We start from the raw sequence: 26,097 nt of genomic DNA on the forward strand, positions 1-26,097 counted from the left end.
TGACGCATTATAATTCGTATTGATTACCCAGCAAACGAAAAAAGATTAAAAAGAATTAAAACGGGATTGCCAGGAATTCCATTTTGTCCAAAAAAGGGATTGAATTCCATTGAATTCAATACGGAAATTTTTAATTCCTAGTTTGGCATTCAATGGTATTCATTTCGTTAACGGAATCAATGGTATTCAATGGAATTCATGACGAAACTTTCCAATCCCTAACCTGGCATTCAGTAATTCCACGAAAATATTCATTTCGTTACGTTTTTGTGTCGGAATTGGATGGGATTCAAAAAAGACAAATTCTTTCCAAAATAAGGAATTCCATGATATTAAAACTATTTCAATCCCTTTTTTGGACAAAATGGAATTTGGAAAGTCCTTACTTGAATTCCTGGCAATCCCGTTTTAATTCTTTTCAATCTTTTTTCGTTTGCTGGGTAAACAAATGAATCTCTTCGCAAATATGTATCGAGAAATATGTGAAATTAACTATCACAAAAAATAGAATCAAACGCATCGCAAGCTTGCATAATTTATTTTACTTGGCCAAAATGAAATAGCACGAATGAACAGTCAAAAAATGCTTGCAACCCGTAAATAAATATCTTGAGTACTCAAGTGAAAAGAACGATTATCGTTCCGGTCAATAAATGCTTCGCTGGAGCGCGGAAGCCTTTTAAGCGTCCTTTACTGGACGGTAGATCTCTCGAGATTTCTGAAACCAAAGATCGAGTAGACTGTAGACTTTTCCGACAATCTTTATCTTAGTCGTGATCGATGGCTTCTATCAGAAATCTAAGAGTTACCTGAATATTGGTGTCCACCGTGTGTGGATGCACTTCTAAAGAGTCGTTTCCTTTTCATTTATCCATATCATATCGTCATCATCAAGAAACGGAATAATGGCGTCAATCTTATGCCGTCATCGTCATCATCAAGAAACGGAGTAATGGCGTCGATCTCTCACACGTTTGAGAATGAAATCGAGCCCTGGTCCTGCCGTGCGTCAATTACAGTCCCTCGGATCTTCTCGTACTTCTCATTACAGTCCCTCGGATCCTCTCGTACTTATCAATCGATTACATAGAGTTTCACAACTTACCGTTAGAACGACTCACATTAATATAATACCGAATTCAGATTATACGGCAGAAAGTCAGAAACATGTCTTCACTTATTGACAAACAAGAAACGAATAACGCCGGTTACCCGGGCCGCAAGCTTGTGCATGCACGCGCGCTTTCTTCTTCACGCGGCAATTACATGAATTGAATATCGATACGTCGCGCCTCTAGCGCTTTACGCTATACAATTTTTCTAGGGAACTAGATTCGCCAACTGAAGTGAGTTTACAAAATCGCTAGTACTTTCTATGAAATATCATAGATGGCAACATTCACCCTTTTCTCCTCAATGTCTCATCGCGCTTTCAAACAATGACTAATAAAAATATTTTTTTTATAGTTAAGTATGTGTACAATAAAGTGGTTTATGTTTTTTTAAATAAAGCTATTCATTTGCCCACAAAAAATTCCCAAACTTAGATATAAACTTTTGGGTCTCAGGGGTGGCGTTACCCCTTAAAGCAGGGCACACACACACGTGTGTATGCCCTGTTTTATAGAAGTTGTGATTTTCGTTAAAGCAGGGCACACACACACGTGTGTATGTCCTGCTTTATGGAAGTTGTGATTTTCGATATATGCCCTGCTTTAACGAAAATCACAACTTCTATAAAGCAGGACATACACACGTGTGTGTGTGTGCCTTGCTTTAACGAAAATCACAATTTCTATAAAGCAGGACATACACACGTGTGTGTGTGCCCTGCTTTAACGAAAATCACAACTTCTATATGGGCGTCGGGAAGGGGGTGCAAGGCGGTGCACTTTCGCACCTATGAAATCGCCTATGAAATAAGTGAATGAGTGGGGAAGAGACAGGGAAAAAAATTTACTGGAAAAAAAATTTATGTAATATAGAATATAATATCAACTATAATTTTTTCAATTGAACAAAAACTCAATACTTAATATTATCATTTGTAATAAGCCTTTGGGAAACAATTTTAGAAAAATCAATATATTAAAACAAAAACTTGAGCCGTCTTGGTTGCTTTCCAAATTCATTTGTCACATTATCAATGAATTCTGTTTCTTCTTGTACTCTTTTTCTATGAACGCTGAGCATGCACAGTCCACTTAGTCTCTCGTTTCTCATCGTAGACCGATTCCAAGTCTTGACGCGTAATGTACTGAATGAGCGTTCAATGCTACATGTTGTTGCTGGAAGAGTCAGACCAATTTTGATTGCCTCAGCTACAGCTGGGTAGAACGGTGTTGCTTGACAAATTAAATCTGCGTACTCGAGGGATTCATTTGGGGTTGCTTCATTCTTCCACATCTCATACCATGTGGTAGCCTCGGCGATAAAATTCGATAAAATATTTCCATAAAGACTATTTATGTCTTTTACAACAGCAAGAAATGACACTTTATCCAATTTTTTCATAGCATTTGGGTGAAGCTGCATAAGCGAAAATGCTTTTTCGTGCGTAGAAGAAAAACGATTTCTCAGAGAAGAAATAATAGAGTCCAAGTAAGGGATAAAGATAGATCTTCTAAAGAAATCTTCTACATTTTCAGAAGGTTGATTCGATCTTTGAGTCTGTCTTGCAGCCACTCGAGGACGTTTGAATTCAATATCTAGTTCTTCGCATTGAGCTTTTCCAAAGATGGTAGTAAACTGTATCAAGGCATTATTGCGGTGAGATTGAAGCACATTTGTTAATTTAGCCACGTGATCGTTTATTGTTTTTACGTTCATGTTTACTTGCTGGAGTTGGTTGCATACAGGTTCAAGTTTGGCGGAATAAATAGCAATGACTAGGAGCGTCACAATGTAGGTTGGAGTTGTTGCAGTCGTGTAGAGTTGATGAGCTTTGACCTTTGTCTTCGAGTTTGGTGCGTTCTCTGAAAGTTTTTTTAAAGCTTGTACAATTGTCGAAAAATTCTCAGAAAATATTCTGATACTCTTGTATTTTGCCGACCAGCGCGTTTCACAAAACAAAGGGATATTGGGAATCATGTTCCGCCGTAAAGTACTCTCACCAAAAAAATTTATAATTTCTTTTGTCGTCCCAGCAGTATTTCTCACTTCATTGACATCGTTCTGGTCATTGATGACAAGATTCAATATATGGCTAGCACAGTGGAAGAACAGCGCCATAGGATACTTGTTAATTAGTTTCTGAACACCACTTATGTGACCAGCCATTGCAGCACAGCCGTCATATCCTTGGCCAACGAGTCGGTTTAAATCCAAATCGCAATTTTTTACAAATCAAATAATGGTTTCTGAAATGGATTTAGAGTTTAATTCTTGCAATGGTACATATCCCAGAAATTCTTTACAAATTATCGGCTTTTTGTCTTTTTGATCACAATGCAGATACCTAACACCGATTGATAATTGCTCTGTACTACTAATATCAGCAGTCTCATCAGCCAACACCGAAAAAACAGATGCACGTTTCACCTTCTCAATTATTTTGCCTTTGAGTACATCAGAACAAGTTTGAATTAAATCGTTTTGGATTTGATGCGATATATACAAAGAGTTTTTTGCTCCGGATTCCAAATGATTCTTCAAAATCTTGTCTCCAGATTCAATTCGAAAATGTAGCAGATCTGTGAAAACAGAACCCTCATCACTTTTCCCACGAACTGGAAGATCGTGCTGTCCGCAAAACAAAATTGTTGATATAATTGATCGAAGTTTCACCCTGTTTTCTTCAACTTCTTTGTGATACGCCGAATCTAAAGCTTCATGAACACTCAGTTGCTGCCTATCTATAATTTTCTCAAAATTTTTTGAAGAAACAATCGCGTCACGATGCCACTGGGTTGTTACATGAGACTGTGCAACTTTATGAAATTTGTGATACTTTAGGCAAGGGGAGACGATTAATTGCCCTTGTAGACCACGCTGAGCCGGAGGCCGAAACAGGACACAGACTCGACATAGAGGTCCTTTTGCGATAGCTGAGTAGGTCAACCATGGGTAGGTTGTAAGCCATTCAGATCAAAATGCTCGTTTAGCGCCAACGTTTACATCCTTTTTAAAATTGTACGTTTGACTAGGAACCCAGGGCTCTCTCAATAATTTCAGACGAAGTTCTTCATTAATATGAGAATTAGAATTTAAATATAACCCAATATCCAATAGATTAGCATCAGAATTGAGCGGAGATTCTTCGTCTCTGTCATCTTCTTTTTGATAATCTGTACTGGAACTGGGTGTCGCTGTCGTATCATCAGTCTTGCGTTTTTTACACAAAAAACGTCTTATGTCACTCATTTTACTCGATTACACTCGATTAGAAAGAATGTAAACTTACTTAATACAGAGTCTACTGTATTTCGTTAATGTACCAATTTTTTAACCAACTTATCAACTCAAAGTACGTAAATTAATTTGTTCAATATCTAATTTAGGAAATAGATTTGTCGCTCGCTAATTTTTCGCTCGCGGATTGTCGCTTTTCCTATTTATTAAATCGCTAAGATATTTATTGACACTTTTTTAAACGTAACCCTTTTATTTGAACATTTTTTATTTCTTTAACATTTTCCACAACTAGAACACTTATTGCAATTAGAACAAACCTAATTCTCTTTGTTTTGCTTTTTATTATTATTTCTCTTCCTGTTTCCTCTTCCTCGAGGTTTAGCCTGAGTTCCTATACTCCTCACCGTCGCCTTTGGTCGATATGATTCGGTAGTCTGCGAGGCTGCGTCTCGGAGTTCCACCGTTCGATAATCTCTGCTGCTCGATTTGGGAGAAGGAGGGAGAGGCGAAATTAGTCGAGGAACTTCTACATTCTTTAGAATTGACTCTAGGTTTGGTTTAGGGGTCGAGGTAACTGGAAGGAAAGGTTCTTTTTTATTGGGAGATACGTATAATGTCGGTAATGTTGGGCGGCTGGCGCCGAGAATTGGCGAATGCTCGCCCTTGTGACTTGTATCTGACGGCGACCTTGCGCCGATGGAAAGATTACCTTTCGGTGACAGCAACCGGGCGCTGGAGGTTTGAGAACTCTCAAGGATTGGTAACGATCGCGCCGTCGAGCGTCGAGCGTCGATTTCCTGGTGGCTGGCACCGGAGGGCGGATCGATTACGATAACCTTCCTTGAAGGTTCCAAGGTCTTGTTCCTAGTCTTAGAAGGCGGCCGAGCGCCTTTGACTGTGAACACCTTCCTCGGAGGATTCGGGAAGAAATCCGGAGCTGACCGCTTGACACTGGAAGGCGGCTGAGCGCCGTTGGCGGGGCAGTCGCTCAGGACGACCTTTCGTCTTGAAGCGTAAAACTTCAAGGATAGCGGCTGTGTTCTCTGGCGGACCGTCGAACGCGCTACAACCTCTTCTCCGGCGAGCCGGGAAGGGTCCTGGGTGTTCTTCGAGAGTGGCGTGGTGAGGCTTGCTCGACCGCTCTGGCCGACTGCTCGAAAACTCTGAATCTTTTCTGCGTCGGGCTCTCCTTTTATATCCGAGAAATTCGGCGGCGAGAATCAACAACGAGTGTTGCTATATAGGTAACTTGCGTTTCGTGAAACTGTCAACCGATGACTTAAATCTCTCCGCGATTGACGACTTAAATCTCTCCGCGTTTGTCGACTTGAATTTTGCCCCACGTACATCGTAAATGTTAACCTGCTTGCTGTCGCGAAAACCACGTGTCGTCGGAGCGGAAGTTACCCTGAAGGCTTGGTGGCTGACGAAGGTTGCCACATCTAGTATACTAATGATTTTGCTAAGCTATGTTTAGAAATCGAACACAGTCGTAAGTTACTAAGCACTCAGCATCGGCTGTACAACGCGATCTGACTCGAAATAACAAATGAATAAAACAAAAGAACAGCGCGGATGCGTTTGGTATTCTTGTAAATTGGCGCCGCCAACCGTAGGTGGAAATCCCCACCGTCTAAGCTGCGTTCGGAAACCACACTTGGTGGTGTGACTCCGTGTGTCTTTTGTGACAAAAAGACACACGCTCCGCCTAACCGAGTAAGTAAGGAAACGATGAAAGTAATGGTATTTCACCGGCGATGTTGCCATCTTCCACTTATGCTACACCTCTCATGTCTCCTTAAAGTGCCAGACTAGAGTCAAGCTCAACAGGGTCTTCTTTCCCCGCTAATTTTTCCAAGCCCGTTCCCTTGGCAGTGGTTTCGCTAGATAGTAGATAGGGACAGTGGGAATCTCGTTAATCCATTCATGCGCGTCACTAATTAGATGACGAGGCATTTGGCTACTATAATGAGAGTCATAGTTACGACCGCACCGGGGGGGGGTCTGGGGGGGCGGTTATCCCCCCCAGAATCTTCCCCGTGGTCGGAGTGCGATCAACGTCAGCAGTACTTTCCTTCACGCTAGAATCAGAGCCGACACCGGGGATTTCCCCCTTACAGAGCCCATACCTGACGATTACGTACTCCCGGACAAGCCGACCCTTCAAACGTAGGGGTACGGTTTCCCGTAACGCACTCATGACTCACTATTGTACCTGTGGTGTTCCCCAGGTAGCAGGGTTCCTGCAGCGGGCGTGATCCACTCGGATTAGATTAGCCCAACTGACAGGGTTGGGGTGCCATAGCACCCCCATTATAGGTAATGCGCAACATGAGCTTCATAGCGTGACCCACACTAGGCCCTCCATGCCGCTCACTCGGCTATGCGAATCCTCTGCCCCTACGAGTCCGACACCATCTGGTAGGGCACCGGTAGCCTCCCGGCGGAGCTCTCTACCCCCGTAGTACTCGTGTCGAGCGATCTTAACTCACGTTTGACGAGTCGCCGTCGCTGGTGCCATGCCCCCAGCTACCACGTAATCGCACAAGTCGCCCCGTGCTATTAACGCGTCGCTCATCGGTTGCCCGGAGATCCGGGATTCGGCAGCAGTCGAAGCGCCTTAGGAATATACGGCACGTGGTGCGCCATATACCGCGCTCGTATTGGGCACCTCCCACGCACGAGCACGCCGCGCTCGCCTCGCGAAACGCTACCCTGTTCAGTACTACCGGCTGCATCCGTTACCCAGCTGATAGGACCTGGGATTGGGCAGCAGCCCAGCAGTTTTATGGGTAAAGGGCACAGGGTGCACCGTTTACCCGCGCTTGCTTGAATTTCTTCACGTTGACATTCAGAGCACTGGGCAGAAATCACATTTTATCACAAAAGACACACGGAGTCACACCAAGTGTGATTTTTGAACGCAGCCTTACTTTTGTAACTTATGTCGATTGGCGCGCGAAAGACGTTAAGTTAAATTTTCTTTTAATTTAACGTCTTTCACAGGAAAACTAAATTTGATATGTTTATGAAATATTTGTGACCTTAAAAATCATTTGAATTCATTTGAATTATAAATAGTGCATGCGTTAACAAGTTATTTATTAGAAAAAAGCCATTGACATTCATTCAATAAATACTTATGTTAACTATTAATAATTATATTATATATAAATACTTGTAAACTATTAACCTTGTAATTATTTAAAATTGTAAAACTGAGATTCTTTAACAGATCTGCAATATAAAAATTGGAATTTTTTAATTATTAATGATTCTTCATTAGAATTCAATAAATAGCACAGTCGATGTTAACAAAAATATGATTATGAACTGGGAAGAAATTGTTCTTTTAGTGCATTTTCTTTTGGGTGCACCCCTCTATAAATAATTGTGTGTGTGTCTTGCTTTAACGAAAATCACAACTTCTATAAAGCAGGACATACACACGTGTGTGTGTGCCCTGCTTTAACGAAAATCATTAAACGGTTAAATACTTTTAAAGCGCGTTACTAATCTATATAGGTTAGTTGACGCGCTTTAAACACTTAAATACTTTTAAAGCGTCACTAATCTATACGCCGAAAGAATATCGAAATATTATTTCGAATTATGTTACACTTCTGACTTACCAACCAAACAGTTGTCACGAGATCTGCTGCATGCGCGTGCGGCCACTGAGCATGCGCATGTGGCCACAGGGCATGTTCGTAGTCGCTACAGCTCGTCGGTATGACAGGAATCATAACCTGAATTCTGTCAACTTTAACGTTTAATATCTCGCTTCGCGGGGCAGAGCGACACTTTTTTCTGCCAGATTCTTTCGTTTCGTCCAAAAACGCGTCGATTGACTATAATTACATCGATATTTGAGGTGAGGCCCCTAAACTAAATAATTACCGACCGCACGGTTCCGCCGCGTGGTAGACCGTCCAGCGTCCACATACGAGCGGTTTGTCCCGCGTGCAAGAGCCACGCGAAAGATCCGTAATTCCGTGCACACGAGCCCGCCGCGACGGATCGTGCAGTCGTGCACACAAGCGGTTTGTGCCGTGGGCGGAACCGCGCGATCTAAACCGCTTGTGTGCACGGTCTGTCGCGGCGAAACCGCGCGGTCCACACCGCTCGTGTGCACGGATCTTTCGGGCGGCTCTTCCGCGCGGGACAAGCCGCGGAATTTTTTTAGCCAACTAAAAAGTCATCCCAGTCCTTTTTTGGTTAGCTTTTCGATATCTTTGGCGTATCATTTTGCTACCTGGGCCGCTTGTGTGTGCACGGTCTACCGCGCGCTCCAAACCGCTCCTGACGTGTTCGCGCCTTTAACCTCTAACAATAAATCGTCAGCAGAATAGTTTCACGAGCTGTAATTTAATACAATTCTTTTTCTATTTGTCATTGCCTGCACTTTGCGATAAATACAAATTTAATTATATTTTTTAAACATCTATAAATTAAATATTTATTTTTGTAATTGTACAATAATTCATATCTGTATTACTTTTTAATACAAAATAATTGAATAAAAGAATCATCTGTAATGATCTGTGTATTAATAATTATAACATTAACAATAATATATAAACTGCTTTCAGTATATGCAAGTACCAAGTCCCTGAGGTGCATTTCGACGTTTTGTTAAATTGGTATTATTTTGATCAGCTGCTGGCTGGGTTTCCTAATACCTACTGCTGTTCAATATTTTACGCTGGACAAGCTATACCTGACAGGTATGCTTTATTCAACACACATAAATTACGTGATTTTTTATATACGTGCATTAGAGAAATAAAATTAACTTTTATACTTATTAATTTCAATCACATAATATTACAAATTTGTGATAAAAATATTTCTTTTATTAACTAATAAATAATGAATTAATATAAAAATTTGTTGTTTTTGCAGGTGTGATAAGAAATGCACATGCATCTGTGAAGGATGAACAAATTTCTAATCCCATAAAAATATGATTAGCACATGCCAAAGAACGCATGGATCGAGAGAGAGAAAAGAAAAGGGGAAGAAACCAAAGAGATCAGGTACAAAACGAACCTGATGACGAACTTGAAGAGACTGAAGAACCCGAAGAACGTCATTGACATAGGTTACTTATTATAAAAGAAAGAAGGTGCCGACGATCTCTTGCTTAAGAATATGTTATTTTAAAGATTTTTTATTTTGCCAAAAATGTTTCTTTTATTTTCAAGATTTTTTATTTTGTCAAAGATGAACTAGTGCCTCTTCTACCTCACGTATAACATATTCTTAATTCTATTTTTAGTATTCTTTCATATGCGTTTTTTCAATGCGTTTTATTTACAAATAAATATTTCCGTTTTTTTAATACTCTGCAAAAATGTAAGAGGAAATCTCATTTAAACAATTGATTGACGGTATGCAACTTAACATCCTGCTAATTGCAAATGCAAATTTCTATGATTATATTTTGCTTTGTTCTTTAAAAGAGTTCGTTACTCTGAATGACTTAATGTCGTCGCTTCCGAATAAAAGGGCGTTAACTTGGAAGCCGGTTGAAAAAGGCGTTAACTCGGAAGCCGGTTGGAAAAGACGTTAACTCGGAAGCCGGTTGGAAAAGGCGTTAACTCGGAAGCCGGTTGGAAAGGGCATTAACTCGGAAGTCGGTTGGAAAAGGCGTTAGCTCGAAAGCCGATTGAAAAAGGCGTTATCTCGGAAGCCGGTTGGAAAAGGCGTTATCTCGAAAGCCGGTTGGAAAGGTCGTTAACTCGGAAGCCGATTGAAAAAGGCATTAACTCGGAAGCCGGTTGAATAAGGCGTTAACTCGCGCGCTCTAATTTTTCGCGTCAATTTAAGTTGGCAGTACTGCTGAAATAATGTTGGTGCTTGATTTATATTTATAACATAAATCATATTGAAACAAAAAACTATTAGCATGCGCATATAGGTTTTCGAGGGTGCTGATTACGAATTTGATGTCAAAAATCTTGTATTCTAAATAATATTATGCTTTTCCATAAAGAACAAACTCTTATACAAAAAAGCATCACATTTTAATCTATCGATGGAATGATATATTTAATAACATGAATTATTATAAATAATACAAATTCAGTCTTTATAAAAACTTTACAATAAGAAATTTTTCATGTTTTTACATTGCTCAATGAATATGGTTCCATTTTTAATTTACTAATTTTTATGAATTAAAAGTTAATAAATATTTATCCAGTATTGTAAAAACATGGTGGGTCATGAATGACCCATGGTTGCACTCTCTCTCTCTCTCTCTCTCCCCCTCCCTCTCTCTATTAGAATGAAATAAATTATATACAATGCATATTTGTATATATATACATATGTATTTTTATTTACTATAATATAATTATTAACAGATCATAAACATATAAAATTAACGAAAAGAAAATATTGTCTTTTAATAATGCAAAACTTAAACTATATTTGCATGAAAAAAATTTATTTCATCAATTTAAAATAAAAATCATGAAATTCGGCTGGAATTAAATTGTTTTTTATAAGATTCTCAAAATCTTTCTTTTTGGATTCATCCAACTGTATTTTGAAAGTATAACATTGCGTCAACTCTCTATCTTCATAAATATTTTTGAATTTCACCATATTGTTATTATATTCTTTATTATAAGCAATGATTTTGTCTCCATTTATTTTTATTTCTATTTTAGTAATTTTTGAAATTGGAACATTTTTCCACTGCTTTTTCTGGACAAGTTTTGAGAATTATAAATTTATTAACTTTTGATTCATAAAAATTAGTAAATTAAAAATGGTACCATATTCATTGAGCAATGTAAAAACATGAAAAATTTCTTATTGTAAAGTTTTTATAAAGACTGAATTTGTATTATTTATAATAATTCATGTTATTAAATATATCATTTCATCGATAGATTAAAATGTTATGCTTTTTTGTATAAGAGTTTTTTCTTTATGGAAAAGCATAATATTATTTAGAATACAAGATTTTTGACATCAAATTCGTAATCAGCACCCTCGAAAACCTATATGCGCATGCTAATAATTTTTCGTTTCAATATGATTTATGTTATAAATATAAATCAAGCACCAACATTATTTCAGCAGTTCTGCCAACTTAAATTGACGCGAAAAATTAGAGCGCGCGAGTTAACGCCTTATTCAACCGGCTTCCGAGTTAATGCCTTTTTCAATCGGCTTCCGAGTTAACGCCCTTTCCAACCGGCTTTCGAGATAACGCCTTTTCCAACCGGCTTCGGAGATAACGCCTTTTTCAATCGGCTTCCGAGCTAACGCCTTTTCCAACCGACTTCCGAGTTAATGCCCTTTCCAACCAGCTTCCGAGTTAACGCCTTTTCCAACCGGCTTCCGAGTTAACGTCTTTTCCAACCGGCTTCCGAGTTAACGCCTTTTTCAACCGGCTTCCAAGTTAACGCCCTTTTATTCGGAAGCGACGATGTGAAGTAATGAATATAAAAATGTATAATTGCGTTGTACAAAAGAAAAAATATTATTTATTTTCTCATTTATTTGAAGCGCTAATATTTTATAATAATAAATGATTGCTTCTTTTGGGTGAGAATAAATTTTCATTTTATTTTGCAATTTATAAATTCCAACTATTAATAAAGGAAATGTTTGTAGTTCAATAAATACACGCGTATATTATACATGTGAAGAAATCTTTATGATGACGTAAATATTTACATTAAGCCATCTCGATATTTTAATCTTAGAAGACTTTGTCTCGATTTCCCACAACGTAGCGGTTGTGAAAAGTTACCGCGTGCAATCTTAATGCGAAATTGTACCGCAATTTTTAGTATTAAGTATCCTAGTTCAGCCGATGATAATAATGAATAGACGCTGCAAAAAATAATTCAGTTATATCGATGCAATGAGATGTATTCTGACTTTATTGAATTTTTTTATATAACGATCGAAATTAGACAACGTATACATATTTTAAAATATTGAAGCTTATTGAATATAGTGAAAGTAACTTGTGTCTGATTATAGCTTACATGATATACAATAGAGTTTTACGAATGCATTGTGAATCTCATATATGCTGAAATCTGGAAAGAGTAAACGTAAACTTTTTAAATTGTGTCTATACAGTTCAATCGTACAACTGCATATATATATTGAGTTCTAGCTGAATTATATTGTATTGCACTGATATATATATACGAGTCTTCTTCCGCGAGACATAAGCAAAATTTTATCACGTATAAAAATGATCCTTCGAGATATCATTCGATATTGTTATACGATACTATTTGTCCCACGTTACATTTCTTTTTTTTTACCGATAATATATCGTACTCACATTTTTTTACTGCTGTGTATTTGGACTTGCCGCTATCATCGGTTACGCTTCTTTATAAGATTTGTGTTTCATTATTATTTCGCTGAACTCGACGTTAAGCCTGATGTATAATGTATAATGCATGATGTATAATGAGGTTTTAGCTGGTTTTTTCCTGAGAGTGCTACGATTTATCACATTAGAAAAACCGTTCTCTTACGATGTACTGCTATGATGTAAGTCAATTTTTGGTAAAAGTTTACAATAACTTAGCTCGGATTACTTTGACCTTGACATATGTTGTCAAGGACATGATTCTGAGTAACTTTTTCTTATAACTTAATCGGCGGTCGCTTCTTATTAAAAAGTTATAAACAAAATAAGTTTGAAAAATATAGCAGCTATTTTGAATATTGGAAGGCATAAATGACTAATATATATGTCGAAATAGTTCACGCATACACTTTTCACGCGAACCAAAGTTCACCCAAACCCTCCCCCTGCTTTCGGGAGAGGTGCGGTAGCCTCGAAATAGTTTACGCATACACTTTTCACGCGAACCGAGGTTCATCCACACCCCCCCCTGCTTTCGGGGGAGGTGCGGTAGCTAACCTACGCGTCACTAATCTACATAGGTTAGTTGACGCGCTTTAAACACTTAAATACTTTTAAAGCGCGCCATCTAACCTATGTAACTATTCTCTGCTTTAACAAAAAGACTTTAATTTATCAACAATTTACTGCTTTAAATGTTGTGTTTTGGTAAAGCAGCGACTTTTTCGCAAAATAAAGTATTTTCTGCTTTAAAAAAAAACGTAATATTAGTCGTTTATACCTTCCAATACTCAAAATAGCTGCTATATTTTCCAAAATTTTTTTGTTTATAACTTTTTAATAAGCAGCGACCGCCGATTAAGTTATAAGGAAAAGTTACTCAGAATCATGTCCTTGACAACATATGTCAAGGTTAAAGTAATCCGAGCTGTGTAAGTTATTGTAAACTTTTACCCAATTTTTTGACCACTTTTCTTTTTAAACATATCTGCGCATGTGTAAACTGCATCTATGAACTCGATCAACTCGATAGGTTAAAAAAAGTGACTTACATAGTGTAAGTAGGCTGTAACCCCTCCATATATACCTACTACACATATTAATTATATTACACATTAATTATATATTACACATATTATTAATTATTTAACACATATTATTAATAAAAACATTAATTTATATTATAATAAATACTAATAAATAAAAACATCAATTTGATAAAGTAAAATTACGAAATTATTAATAACCTAAACCTAATCTATATGTGAGCGCGTGCGCCTGTACTGCGTATGTACTGAAACCTTCCCGTTTTCATCATTTCTTGAAACTGTAGACATTCGCTGCGAAATTCTATGGGAGAAGGTACCCGCCGGACATTTGAACGTTCGTAGAAAGTACTTCGTCAATCGCAGTACGTATGCGATTGTCCTCAGATTATCGCAATATACTTTTGCGATAATCTCAGATTGTTCTCAGATTCTCTTTGTGCTGTGCGGGATAATCGTCACATTTTTTTTACACAGAAATACTAACGCAAATTATTCGGACATTGTCACTAAAAAATTAGATGAAGATAGTTTGTAATCATACAAAGATACTGTTTAGGTAATGTACACATCTTTTTAATTCACATATCTCTCATTTACTACCGATCATCATTTCATAATGATGCATTTACAACGAAATAGATACGTCAGCAGCATTCGAAACCATCGACTGGAAAAAGCATCCCTCTTGGTCTATTTGTTGTGACGGATAAAATCGTATAATTTCAGCACTCAGCAGTGGATTCACTTCAATTGATGCGATTTTAAGATAGAGCTCAATTCAAAGAATTGAATCCTCGTTGTTACTAAATATGCTTACAAGGCCTGTAAATTGCGCTAATTTCCCTGCCATGCGCATATCTTTCTTTTTCGTGGCTGTATCCTGATTAGACATCATCTTGTCCGTAATATGCATATAGACTTTTCCATTCAGCATTAACGTAAAAAATAAAAAAGCCGTCGTACCATCTGAAATCGTTATACATATATAATTATCTTGGTATTATAATCAATTTTATAATAAGTGTTTCCTCTCCGATAACATAAACAAAATTAATTTTAGGAAATCTAAATTATTTTATCTTTTTCTGAAAGTAGAATAAAAAACGAAACTAAAAATCAAGTTTTTTTCAAATAATAGACAACTTGAATTAATTATACAATTAATGTTTATAAGAACAATTTTATATTACTATTAAAAGGAATGTTTAGAGCACTGATTACACTGACATTTCCTGGTTAACGCTTATTATGGCATGTTGTATTTTCCAAATTTTACTTCCAAAACATAGAAAATACCTTCCAGCCTGTGACACCCCGTATACGCTAACGAACCTGCATCGTTTTTAGAATGCATTGTGATCTTTAGGATGTCAAGCTTGACGTGTGCAAACTTCATATGACCAATGAACCTTAATAGTATCAATTGCTTCGCATAACTCACAAGCCCCTGCAATATTTTTTAAACATATTATGAGAAAATGGAAATACTTTTAATGCTAAAAATTATTAATTGCTTTGAATACTTAATAAAATTAATTTTTGTTACTCCTCTAATATTGCTGATAAAAATTATATTATAATAATCCCAGGGAGAAACGCGAGATCGGATAGATATCTAGCAGACGTTTATCAGACGCATCTAACATAGATCGATAGACGGCATCTAGATAGACGTCTAAGTGGCCTTTTTTTTTAGACGCATCTAATAGCCGTCTAATAGACGTTCTGCGTATTATAGACGTATAATAGACTTACCTTTATAGTAAAAGGACTAATTTACTTATTACTAAATAATAATACGTACTCATTTATACAGGATAAGGAATTTGAAGTATGGCACAGTATTTTTCAAAATATTTAATTTCTGGGAAAAATGTTACAAGTAGAAATTGTAAAATTTAACATTATTGTAATTGAATGAATTTGATTATAATAATAATTAGCAACTTATTGTATTTGTCGAGAAAAATTATTTTATATATGTAATTTTCTCTAAACAAAATAACATAAATATGACGATAACGCTCTTAATGTTTGAAAAAATATTGTAAATTAATTTTAATGTGGCTTAGAAAGAATATTATGGGACTTTTGTATGTAGATAACTGATATTGTAATATTTCAAATGTTGATAATATATTACACAGTATAATATTATGTGTGTAAAACCCACAGTATATATAGATAGGGACAAAGTAGAAGTTTAGCGAAGACTAGTTAGTTTTCAAGTCAACTTTACTAATCATATACAAGACGTTTGAGGCGTCGTGTATTTTCTTTCTTCTATGACAAAACTCAGAATGTAAATAGATATAAATATTCAAAAATTAATTTTTTTTTTTAATTTTGAATTGAATATATCATGGCAATTTAAAATGTTGTCAAGAGGATACTGTTTATTTAAATTAAAGAAAAGAAAATTTTCTTACATATAAAAACTTGAAAAATATTGACAAAAAATTGTTTGCTTCTAATTTGAAAACTTTGTTGCTTTGTTGTTTCGAAATTGGAATAAACAGAATAAATATAAAAATATTTTTTTTAGTATCCGTTCTTAGTAACCACAGATAAGAAATTGACAGAAAGTACACGATTCCTGGAGCTACTTATATGTTAATATATTTTTATATATCAAGAAAAATCCTCTCTTGCACATAGGGTTTAAGCAGTAATACTAATGTGGTTTAATTCTTAATTCCTTTGGCATTTTGCAGCCATGATCTTCAATTCTTCACTCAGATCACTTTCTTCAAATTTTAACAGCAGTGTACCTAAAAAAATAAACGTATTGTTCGAAAGCGGACCGCGCGCGCGAGCGAGGACACGAACCGCGGATAGGAAGAGACAGTTAAAGAGCAGAGTTAACGGACAATCACAGTTTATTCGTCTATTTACACTATTTACAAAAGCTGAATCGCAATTATAACGAAGGAAGAGATCGTGTCGCGAAAGCGCAAGCAAGCGCCGATGCAGGCAGAGCGAAAGTTAAGCGAGCGAAAGAGCGAGCAACTCTAAGTACTAAGCGCACGCGGAAGAAAAGGAGCAAGCAACTCGAATTATTGACAGCGGCAACTCGGAGAGCAGAGAGCGACTGGCTCCGTTGCCAAGGGCGCGTGTCCCTTTAAGCTCTCGGGGGCTTCTCGCAAATTCGAGACCTTTCGATACACGCCTCACCAAGAGAAGTCCCCTAAAGATGCGCGATCGACAATTATAAACAAAAAACAGAGGAAACAAAGCGAACAAAGAATGCCTTGTCTCCACTGTTTACTCATTTGGTCGTCACGTCGAAAGTCACGGCGATAACGCTCAAGTCTCGGTGCTCGCAATTGCCGTGCTAAAACGCTAATTTGTATTTTCGACTTCGCTATCGTTAGAACCGTTTAAGCAATCTTAAACATACCGCCCGCCTCGTCAGAGGGACTGACGACATAATCGCGGTACGATAATTAGCGTAGCGTACGATAATTAGGTATTTACCGATGACACGCGGATCCGCCGACGGGATCTTTGCCTCTCGAACGCGCGAGCGAATTTTTACGTCGCGCAGCGTCGTAACGCACAGGTACTAGGATCCCCTTCCGGCGGATCTATTGCGCAACATGAATACTTGACTTAAAGTCCGGTTGTACAAGAACGCGTCCGTAAGCAGAGCTACTTTAAGACCGCGAATTTTAGGCGTAACGTTTTACCTTGCTCCCGGGAATTTAATTTTTCACAATGCTTTAATTTATATCGGCGTCGGTAGTCGGTAGAATTACAATTTTTACAATGGGCCGGGTAAACTCAGCCGCCGCGGTGCGAACGGTGACCACGCGAACGCGTCCGTCCTCTCCCGGATGGACTCGGATGACGCGGGCCAGCGGCCATCTCGTTGGCGGGGTGGCTTCGTTCCGAATGAGGCAGAGACTGCCGACCTGGAGGTCAGGCTTCTGGACAAGCCATTTGGGACGATGACTCAGGGCGTGGAGATACTCTCGAGCCCACCGCTCCCAAAAGTGATCCCGCATCTTCTGCAACAACTGCCAGCGGGATAGTCGATTGTCGGGCGCGTCCAGCAGCGACGGCTCGGGCACCGCCGTCAACGCGGACCCCACCAGGAAGTGCCCCGGCGTCAGCGCAGCCAAGTCGTCCGGGTCATCTGAAAGAGCCTGTAACGGACGTGAGTTTAGGCACGCTTCTACCTGGGCGAGGAGAGTGCTCATCTCCTCGTAAGTTAAGGTGGCTTCGCCCAGCACCCTCCGAAGGTGGTGCTTCAGGGACTTGACGGCTGCCTCCCATATGCCCCCGAAGTGGGGCGCGGCTGGAGAGTTGAACCGCCATTTAATCCCGTCACAGGCGAGCTGGCTGGCGATCTGTCGTCCTTCCGGATGGCTCGCCGCGAAGAGAGCGCGCAGCTGCGCGTCGGCCCCGACGAAGTTGGTCCCGCAATCGCTGTGAAGGCTGAGGCACAGCCCGCGGCGGGAAGTGAATCGGCGAAGCGCCGCCAAGAAGGCCGCCGCGGTGTAATCCGAAACGACCTCCAAATGAACTGCTCGCGTGGCGAGGCAGACGAAAACCGAGATGAACGCCTTGTGAGAGCGCTGGCCTCGGCCCTTGGTTGTTCTCAACATAATGGGCCCGGCGTAGTCAACGCCTGTGTGTAGGAATGCCCGTGAAGGTCTCACTCTCTCGCGTGGTAGATCGCCCATCAGTTGCTGCGGGGTTGCCGCCCGCCAACGCGCACACGTCACGCAGCGGAGAATCAGTCGCTTCACTAGAGCGCGGCCTCGCGGAATCCAATATCGCTGACGGATCATCCCCAGGGTCATCTGAACTCCCCCGTGCAACGTCCTCCTGTGGCAAGCGTCCACGGTCAGCCTGGTGAATCGTGACGCCTCGGGCAGGATCACGGGATGCCGTTCGTCGTAGGCCAGGACGGCGTGCTTGAGCCGCCCGCCAACGCGCAGCAGTCCTTGAGCATCTAGAACAGGATTAAGTCTGACAAGAAAATTAGATCTCGGCAGCGAGCGGCCCAGCCGGACCGCTTCCATTTCTCGGCCGAAGTGAATCGCTTGCGTCCGTCGGATCCAACTCAAGCGGGTCTCTTCCAGCTCCTCGGCGGACAGGTCGTCCCAGTACCCGGAGGCCGCTGATTCTGCTCTTGCTTGACCGCCCTGCCTCCGGCGAAGCCATCGCCGGCACCATGCCTCAAAGGGTCCTCTTTTAGCCAGGCGGGGCCCTGCCACCAGAGCTGGTGGCCGATCAGCTCGCCCGGGGAAAGCTCCCGCGAAGCGCAGTCTGCCGGGTTGTCTCCTCCTGGCACATAATGCCACAGTGCCTCCGGCATCGTCGTCTGTATCTCAGAGACCCGGTTAGCCACGTAGGTCTTCCAGCGGGTCGGATGCCCACGGATCCATCCCAGCGTCACCATGGAATCCGACCAGAAGTGGAAGGTGGCCCCTTGTAATTCGAGGACGGTCTTGGCGTGAGAGGCGAGTTTGACGAGCAGCGCAGCGGCGTTGAGCTCGAGTCGAGCCAAGGTGACCTGCTTGAGAGGGGCGACCTTTGTTTTGGCTGCCATCAAGGTGACTCGCCATGATCCGTCCTTTGTTTCTGCTTGTAGGTAGATTACGGCAGCGTACGCTCTCTCGGAGGCGTCAGCGAAGCCGTGGTGCTCGAGGCCAATCCCCGGCGCGTCCGAAAAAATTCTCCGCGGAACTCGAATCTGCTCCAGTACCGGAAGCTCGGTCTGATACTCCCTCCATCGTCGGGTGTCGTCTTCCGCCAGCGGGTCGTCCCAGTCGAGACCCTGCAACCAAGTGGCCTGGAAGGCTATCTTGGCACGTACCACGACCGGCGCTAGCCAACCAAGGGGGTCAAAGAGCCGGGCAGTGAGCGACAACACTGACCGTTTAGTGACTGACGTCCCCGGGCTCGTCCGTGTCGCGAAGGAGAAACTGTCGACGCCGGGGTGCCACTGTAAGCCCAGGATGCCGTGCGATTCCTGAGGTCGCCAAGCGCGAAGCTCGCGCTGCATACGATGTTCCGCCGGGACTCCCGTCAAAATCGCCTCATCGTTAGCCGACCACTTGCGCAGCGGAAAGCCGCCCGCCGCACAGAGTTCCGTTAGCTGCTGCCGAAGGGCCATAGCCTCTTCGAGGGTATCGGCGCCCGAAAGTACTTCGTCCATGTAGCGGGCACAGAGCAGCGCTAGGGCGGCGCTGAGCGGGAAGCGTTCCTTTTCGTCTTCGGCTAGCTGAAGCAAAGCACGAATAGCCTGGAAAGGAGAACAGGTTAGCCCGTAGGTAACGGTGTTGAGAATATACTCCCGTATCTTCTCGTCTGTGTGGTACCGCCACAAGATCCGCTGAAGATCACGATCTTCCTCGTGAACCAGAATCTGGCGGTACATTTTTTCCACGTCCGTGGCTAGGACGTAACGGTAACGACGCCAGCGCAGCAGCACGTCGGCGAGGGCCGGCAGCAGATTCGGTCCCGCCCGTAGGTACCGGTTTAGTGAGTCGCCCGAAGGAAGCGCCGCCGAGCCGTTAAACACCACGCGCAGCTTCGTCGAGGAGCTTGCCTCCCGCATGACGCCATGGTGTGGGAGATAACACACTCGGCTCTTCGCGATCTCGTTCGGCGCGACGGGGGTCATGTGGCCGAGTTTCTCGTACTGCCGCATGAAGTTGACGTACAGGCTCTTCAATTTCTCGTCGCGGGAAAGCCGCCTTTCCCTCTGAGTTAGCACCCGTAGCGCGTAGTTACGCGTTCCCCGGAGATCGGGCAGCGGATTTACGACGGGAGTCTCACGACGAATCGGCCCTCCGCGGTACGCGAATGGGTTCGTGCAAAAAAGTCCTCGGCCTCCTGCTCCTCCCTGGTTAGCGCGGGAGGGCCGACGGGCAGTTCCTCCTGCCGCCAGAATCCCTGCACCAGAGCGGAGAGCTCCGCGTCAACGTGGCACTGGTGCGCTACTGCGGCGCGGCCTCCGGATTCGCCACCGCTCCGGCGGCTCCGGAGATGATCCACCCTAACGCCGTCTTCTGGGCAACAGGCTCGTGTGCCCCGCCCTTGAGCAGTCCCGGCTAGAGGATCTCGGCGACGACATCGGCGCCCAGCAGGAGATCCACCGGGTCCGAGCCTAGAAATTCGGGATCGGCGAGCTCCAGCCCGCGGAGATGCGTCCACGCCTTTTTATCCGCACGGATCCCTTCACCGTAGAGGGAGAGCCGAGGGAGTATTAAGGCCGACACGGCGATTGATGGCCCTCCTCCCCGGGGTGAGATTTCGAGGGTCACCAGGCCTCGCGCACGAGCCGTCCGCTTCCCGCCAACACCGAATACCGCGACCGAGGCGGGTGCGCGGGACAGTTTCAGGCGCTGCACTGACGATTCCGCGACGAGCGATGACTCGGAACCCTGGTCGATTAGAGCTCGCGCGGTACGCTCGATGCCGAACCGATCACGCACGCGGACACGGGCGGTGGCGAGGAGCACAGCCACTGCGGTCTCGGAAGGTCCTTGCGCGAGATGCGAAGTTGTGGCGACCTCGGTTCCTTGATACGCGTCGTGCAGGCTCGAATGGTGTCGGCCGTCACACACAGAGCAATTTCGTTTCGAATCACACTCGTTTAACTTGTGTTTTCCGAGGCAATTGAGGCAGAGATTATTTGCCTCGACGTGCTGTTTTCGTTCCGCGGCAGTTTTCCCCTTATACGCGGCACAAAACATAATAAAATGTCCCTTTTGGCATACGGAGCAGCGACCGAGTCGGTTTTCCTTTGCCTTCGCATGCAAGGCTCGCGTTTGCTGCGCGGAATTCCCCCCGGCCTTCGCGGAAGTCGCGTTCTCCGGTTTCGCCGGCTGGAGCGATTCGAGAGTATGCAGGCGTCGGTCCAGAAACTGCTGCAAGACGGCGAACGACGGCGGATCCGGCGTTTCGCTGACAGCGTTCTCCCACTCGCGACGCGAACGCGGGTCGAGAAGATCTACGACGAGATGGACGAACAGGTCCTCACTAAGCGAAATCGGCCGCCCGATGCTGTCGAGAGCGCCGACAGTGCTCACGACACGGTGATACACTTTGCGTAACTCGGATACTGACTCACCCTTCAGTTTTTGCAGCGACGTAAATTGAGCGAGGTATGAGCGCACCAGGAGTCGCTTGTTTTGGTAGTAGTCCGTCAAGGTCTTCCAAGCGCGCTCGAAGTTCTCGTCCGTCGTGGGCAGGCTGCGCACTAAGAGTTCCGCCTCCCCTTTAAGCACAACTTCAGGTAGTGTAGCTTCTCAACTGAAGTCGTGGAGGCATCCTTCCCGATGATCGAATGAAATAGGTCACGGAAGGCGGGCCACTCTTCGTATTTGCCCGCGAACTCCGGCAGCTGAATGCGCGGCAAGGTCGTACGAGGCGGGTTTGTCCCGGCAGCGGCCGGAGCGGGAGCGCTGTCCGCTTTACTCTTGAGCTTGCGGAGCGTCTCGAGGAACATGCCCTTTTGCTGTATGTAAGCCTCCTCTGCGGTAGACGTGTCCTTCTTCTCGTAGTCATGATCCACCAGGATCTCCCAGTAGGCGGCATATATTTTTTCGTGCTGCGCCTCGAATTTCGCCCAGTTGGACTCGAGGGCCTGCAAACGCGCCTCCACCAACCCGATGGTGATATTTGGTGATCCCACCTTCCTCAGGTTCTCGTACGAGCGAGCAATGCGCCCGTAGAGCTCATGTTGGCTGCGGATAAGTCCCTCCATCTCTCTATTCGTCTCCTTGGAGACAGCTCCTGCTATTTCCTTGGCGTTCTCCTTACTCATCGTCTCCCCTCAATGTTATTCGACGGAACGTGGAGGTAGGTCACTTAAGCACTCACTCACAGCCCGAGCGCCGGTCACAGTATCCGGCTCGAAGGACCATAAATGTTCGAAAGCGGACCGCGCGCGCGAGCGAGGACACGAACCGCGGATAGGAAGAGACAGTCAAAGAGCAGAGTTAACGGACAATCACAGTTTATTCGTCTATTTACACTATTTACAAGAGCTGAATCGCAATTATAACGAAGGAAGAGATCGTGTCGCGAAAGCGTAAGCAAGCGCCGATGCAGGCAGAGCGAAAGTTAAGCGAGCAAAAGAGCGAGCAACTCTAAGTACTAAGCGCACGCGGAAGAAAAGGAGCAAGCAACTCGAATTATTGACAGCGGCAACTCGGAGAGCAGAGAGCGACTGGCTCCGTTGTCAAGGGCGTGTGTCCCTTTAAGCTCTCGGGGGCTTCTCGCAAATTCGAGACCTTTCGATACACGCCTCACCGAGAGAAGTCCCCGAGAGATGCGCGATCGACAATTATAAACAGAAAACAGAGGAAACAAAGCGAACAAAGAATGCCTTGTCTCCACTGTTTACTCATTTGATCGTCACGGCGAAAGTCACGGCGATAACGCTCAAGTCTCGGTGCTCGCAATTGCCGTGCTGAAACGCTAATTTATATTTTCGACTTCGCTATCGTTAGAACCGTTTAAGCAATCTTAAACACGTATGGATTAAAAAATATTAACATTTGCTAAAAAAAGAACTAGCTGGATTCCGAAAAGCGCATTTTATATATACATATATGCACATGCGCACATACATTTCACGGAACTCCACTACTCATTCAAACATTATACCTTGCACCAATTCCCATAATTTGAAAGCCAATTTAGTTCCATGACCATCGAAGTTATACTCTTGGGCAAGAGAGTTACTCATGAGGTTTGACATAAGTTTAGATACTGCTCGAGCTTCATCATTTCCCAAAGGAAGAGATTTCAAATAGTAACACTGAAATAAAAGGAGAATTTTGATACAGAAACAGATACGTAAAGGTTATCCGCCGTTACATTTTATTAAGTAAAAAAATGTATAATCTAATAATAAATAATAAGACTTGCAACACTTCCACTAATAACGTTTGTCAACTTTGACTAAAAGAAATGACAGAAGAGTATTAAAGGAAATGTAGCAAAATCTTAAACATACGACAATAATTCTAGGATAGGTCACCTATATAAACTTAGGGTATGCTGTAATATACTGATTGTCAGTTTAATTGGATACAATTTTTTTAAGGAGCAGCGTTTAGAGTGCTTTACGAGAGTTAAATTAAAGAGTATACTTCCACTTTCATCACAATCGTGCAGATATAATACTTTTAATATTTCTTTTCCAAGTTTACAACTTTACGTAAAAATATTGAGTGGAGCTATCTCTCATGATTTTGACCTTAGCAAGATGTCTCAAAGTTTTTATAAAAACCAAAATCAAGGTTATTATAGGGATGATTTTATTAAACTAAATATTTACCATAAAAACATATAAAACATCACTTACTGTGTCTGCAAGCTGCACGTCAATTGACAGAAATTTTTCAAACTTTTTGACCTGTTCAATGGTTTCTAAAGGAAGTGCAGGAATGTTTTGAGGTTTACAGAGAATTTTTTTCTCTGGCAGTACAAATCTATTCAATTTACATTGATTTATAAGTACCAAGTCAAGTTTCGCACGCATATTGTCTACTTTTTGGTTTAATTTCGCCACGGATGCTTCCAGACCTGTACATAATAATTATAGATAACTACATAAAATAATCAACCACAAACATTGACAAAAAATAAAGCACATGTACTTCTCATCAAAGTTTTAGAGTGATGTTTGAATTTGAAACAATTTACGGAAATAAGTTGATTTCTTACTATATTAACGTATAGTGTACCTGTATTCAATTGTGATGTCAAGACAGTCTTTGATAAAGCTAGTGAGAGTTCATCAGACTCATTATCTATATCACTTCTGTCTTCATTGAACTCATCATTTCTTGGTGGAGTCTGGCGTATAGAATCACTTGTGGAAGAACGACACTGAGTTTGAGTTACTGGGATCTCAGTTTTATCTGATAGAGACTTAGACAAAAGAAGCTGAATGTCCCTTGACATATCATTACTAGGTGATGACTCTTCAACAGAGTGCGACTTTAACGATGAAACAATTGATGACGATTGTGATTCAGATCTGCAAGTCCCACTTGCCTCAAAAACCTTTGCTGGTAGTTCAGAGCACAATGTGCTATCAACTGCCTTTTTTCTCCCAGGCAATTTATGAGAAATATTTTTCAAAGCCATTGCTTTCTTCCGTTGCTGTGCTTTATTAGCTGCCTGCTACCTCAGATTAATAATTTTGTCTAGGAACTTGTGCTGCTTAATACCGGCTGTAGATGAAGAAGGAGTAGCTGTTTTGCTTTGTTTCTTGTTAGAAACAACAGTCAGTGGAGTAATATTCTTCTTTGAGACAATGTTTAAAGACTTCTTCTGAGAAGATGAACTAGCGGGAAGAGGTGGTGGAGGAGGAGCAACTGGTATCTTTGATCTTGATTTGTCCTGCTTGCGCTTTTTAGTATCAGAGTCAGATGAATCACCTGAAGATGATAAAATGGATTCTTGATTCGCTTTCTCCGCTTTCCCCTGCCCATTTGACAAACTGAATCACTTTTATAGGCAGATGCATACGTTTCAAAGCCTTTTGCAGCATTTCTAGCATCAATATATGTTTCTGTAAGAAATATAAGATAAAGCTATTACGGGATCACAAGTCACACTCACTCTATACTCATTCACTCACTTACACACTCACTCACTTACTCTCTCTTTTTCCCTCTTACTCTCTCTCCCTCCCCTCTCTCTCTCCCCCCTCCCCCCTCTCTCCCTCTCTCCCTCTCTTCCTCTCTCCCTCTCTCTCTCTCTCGCCCTCTCTCTCCCTCTCCCTCTCCCTTTCTCTCTCCCTCTCCCTCTCCCTCCCTCCCTCCCTCCCTCTCTCTCTCTCTCTCTCTCTCTCTCTCTCTGTGCGTGCGTGCGTGCGTGCGTGCGTGCGTGCGTGGGTGCGGCTGCGTGCGTGCGTGCGTGCGTGCGTGCGTGCGTGCGTGCGTGCGTGCGTGCGTGCGTGCGTGCGTGCGTGCGTGCGTGCGTGCGTGCGTGCGTGCGTGCGTGCGTGGTGCGTGCGTGCGTGCGTGCGTGCGTGCGTGCGTGCGTTCTGCGTGCGTGCGTGCGTGCGTGCGTGCGTGCGTGCGTGCGTGCGTGCGTGCGTGCGTGCGTGCGTGCGTGCGTGCGTGCGTGCGTGCGTGCGTGCGGCGTGCGTGCGTGGCGTGCGTGCTGGTGCGTGCGTGCGTGCGTGCGTGCGTGCGTGCGTGCGTGCGTGCGTGCGTGCGTGCGTGCGTGGGCGTGCGTGCGTGCGTGCGTGTGCGTGCGTGCGTGCGTGCGTGCGTGCGTGCGTGCGTGCGTGCGTGCGTGCGTGCGTGCGTGCGTGCGTGCGTTGCGTGCGTGCGTGCGTGCGTGCGTGCGTGCGTG

The 26,097-nt window shown here is 42.9% G+C and overlaps 3 protein-coding genes and 1 pseudogene across 3 annotated transcripts; all 4 read right to left on the reverse strand.

Annotated features, from left to right (window-relative positions):
* Positions 1-2,088: 2,088 nt before the first annotated feature.
* On the reverse strand, positions 2,089-5,795 carry LOC139823709 (52 kDa repressor of the inhibitor of the protein kinase-like). Its single transcript, XM_071796214.1, is given in 4 exon segments — positions 2,089-3,921; positions 4,117-4,307; positions 5,063-5,358; positions 5,761-5,795. Coding segments are annotated over 4 exon segments (2,355 nt in total).
* Positions 5,796-17,480: 11,685 nt separating this feature from the next.
* LOC139823710 (uncharacterized) lies at positions 17,481-18,788 on the reverse strand. The gene has a single exon (XM_071796215.1). The coding sequence runs from the start codon at positions 18,786-18,788 to the stop codon at positions 17,481-17,483; it is 1,308 nt and encodes a 435-aa protein (XP_071652316.1).
* Positions 18,789-18,829: 41 nt separating this feature from the next.
* Positions 18,830-20,422, reverse strand: LOC139823711 (uncharacterized). The gene has a single exon (XM_071796217.1). It carries the CDS (start codon positions 20,420-20,422, stop codon positions 18,830-18,832), a length of 1,593 nt encoding a protein of 530 aa, XP_071652318.1.
* Positions 20,423-23,371: 2,949 nt separating this feature from the next.
* Positions 23,372-25,342, reverse strand: LOC139823712 (uncharacterized; annotated as a pseudogene).
* Between the last annotated feature and the right edge of the window lie 755 nt (positions 25,343-26,097).

The sequence above is a fragment of the Temnothorax longispinosus genome, unplaced genomic scaffold, assembly GCF_030848805.1.
Source record: "Temnothorax longispinosus isolate EJ_2023e unplaced genomic scaffold, Tlon_JGU_v1 HiC_scaffold_16, whole genome shotgun sequence".
Lineage (NCBI taxonomy): Eukaryota > Metazoa > Arthropoda > Insecta > Hymenoptera > Formicidae > Temnothorax > Temnothorax longispinosus.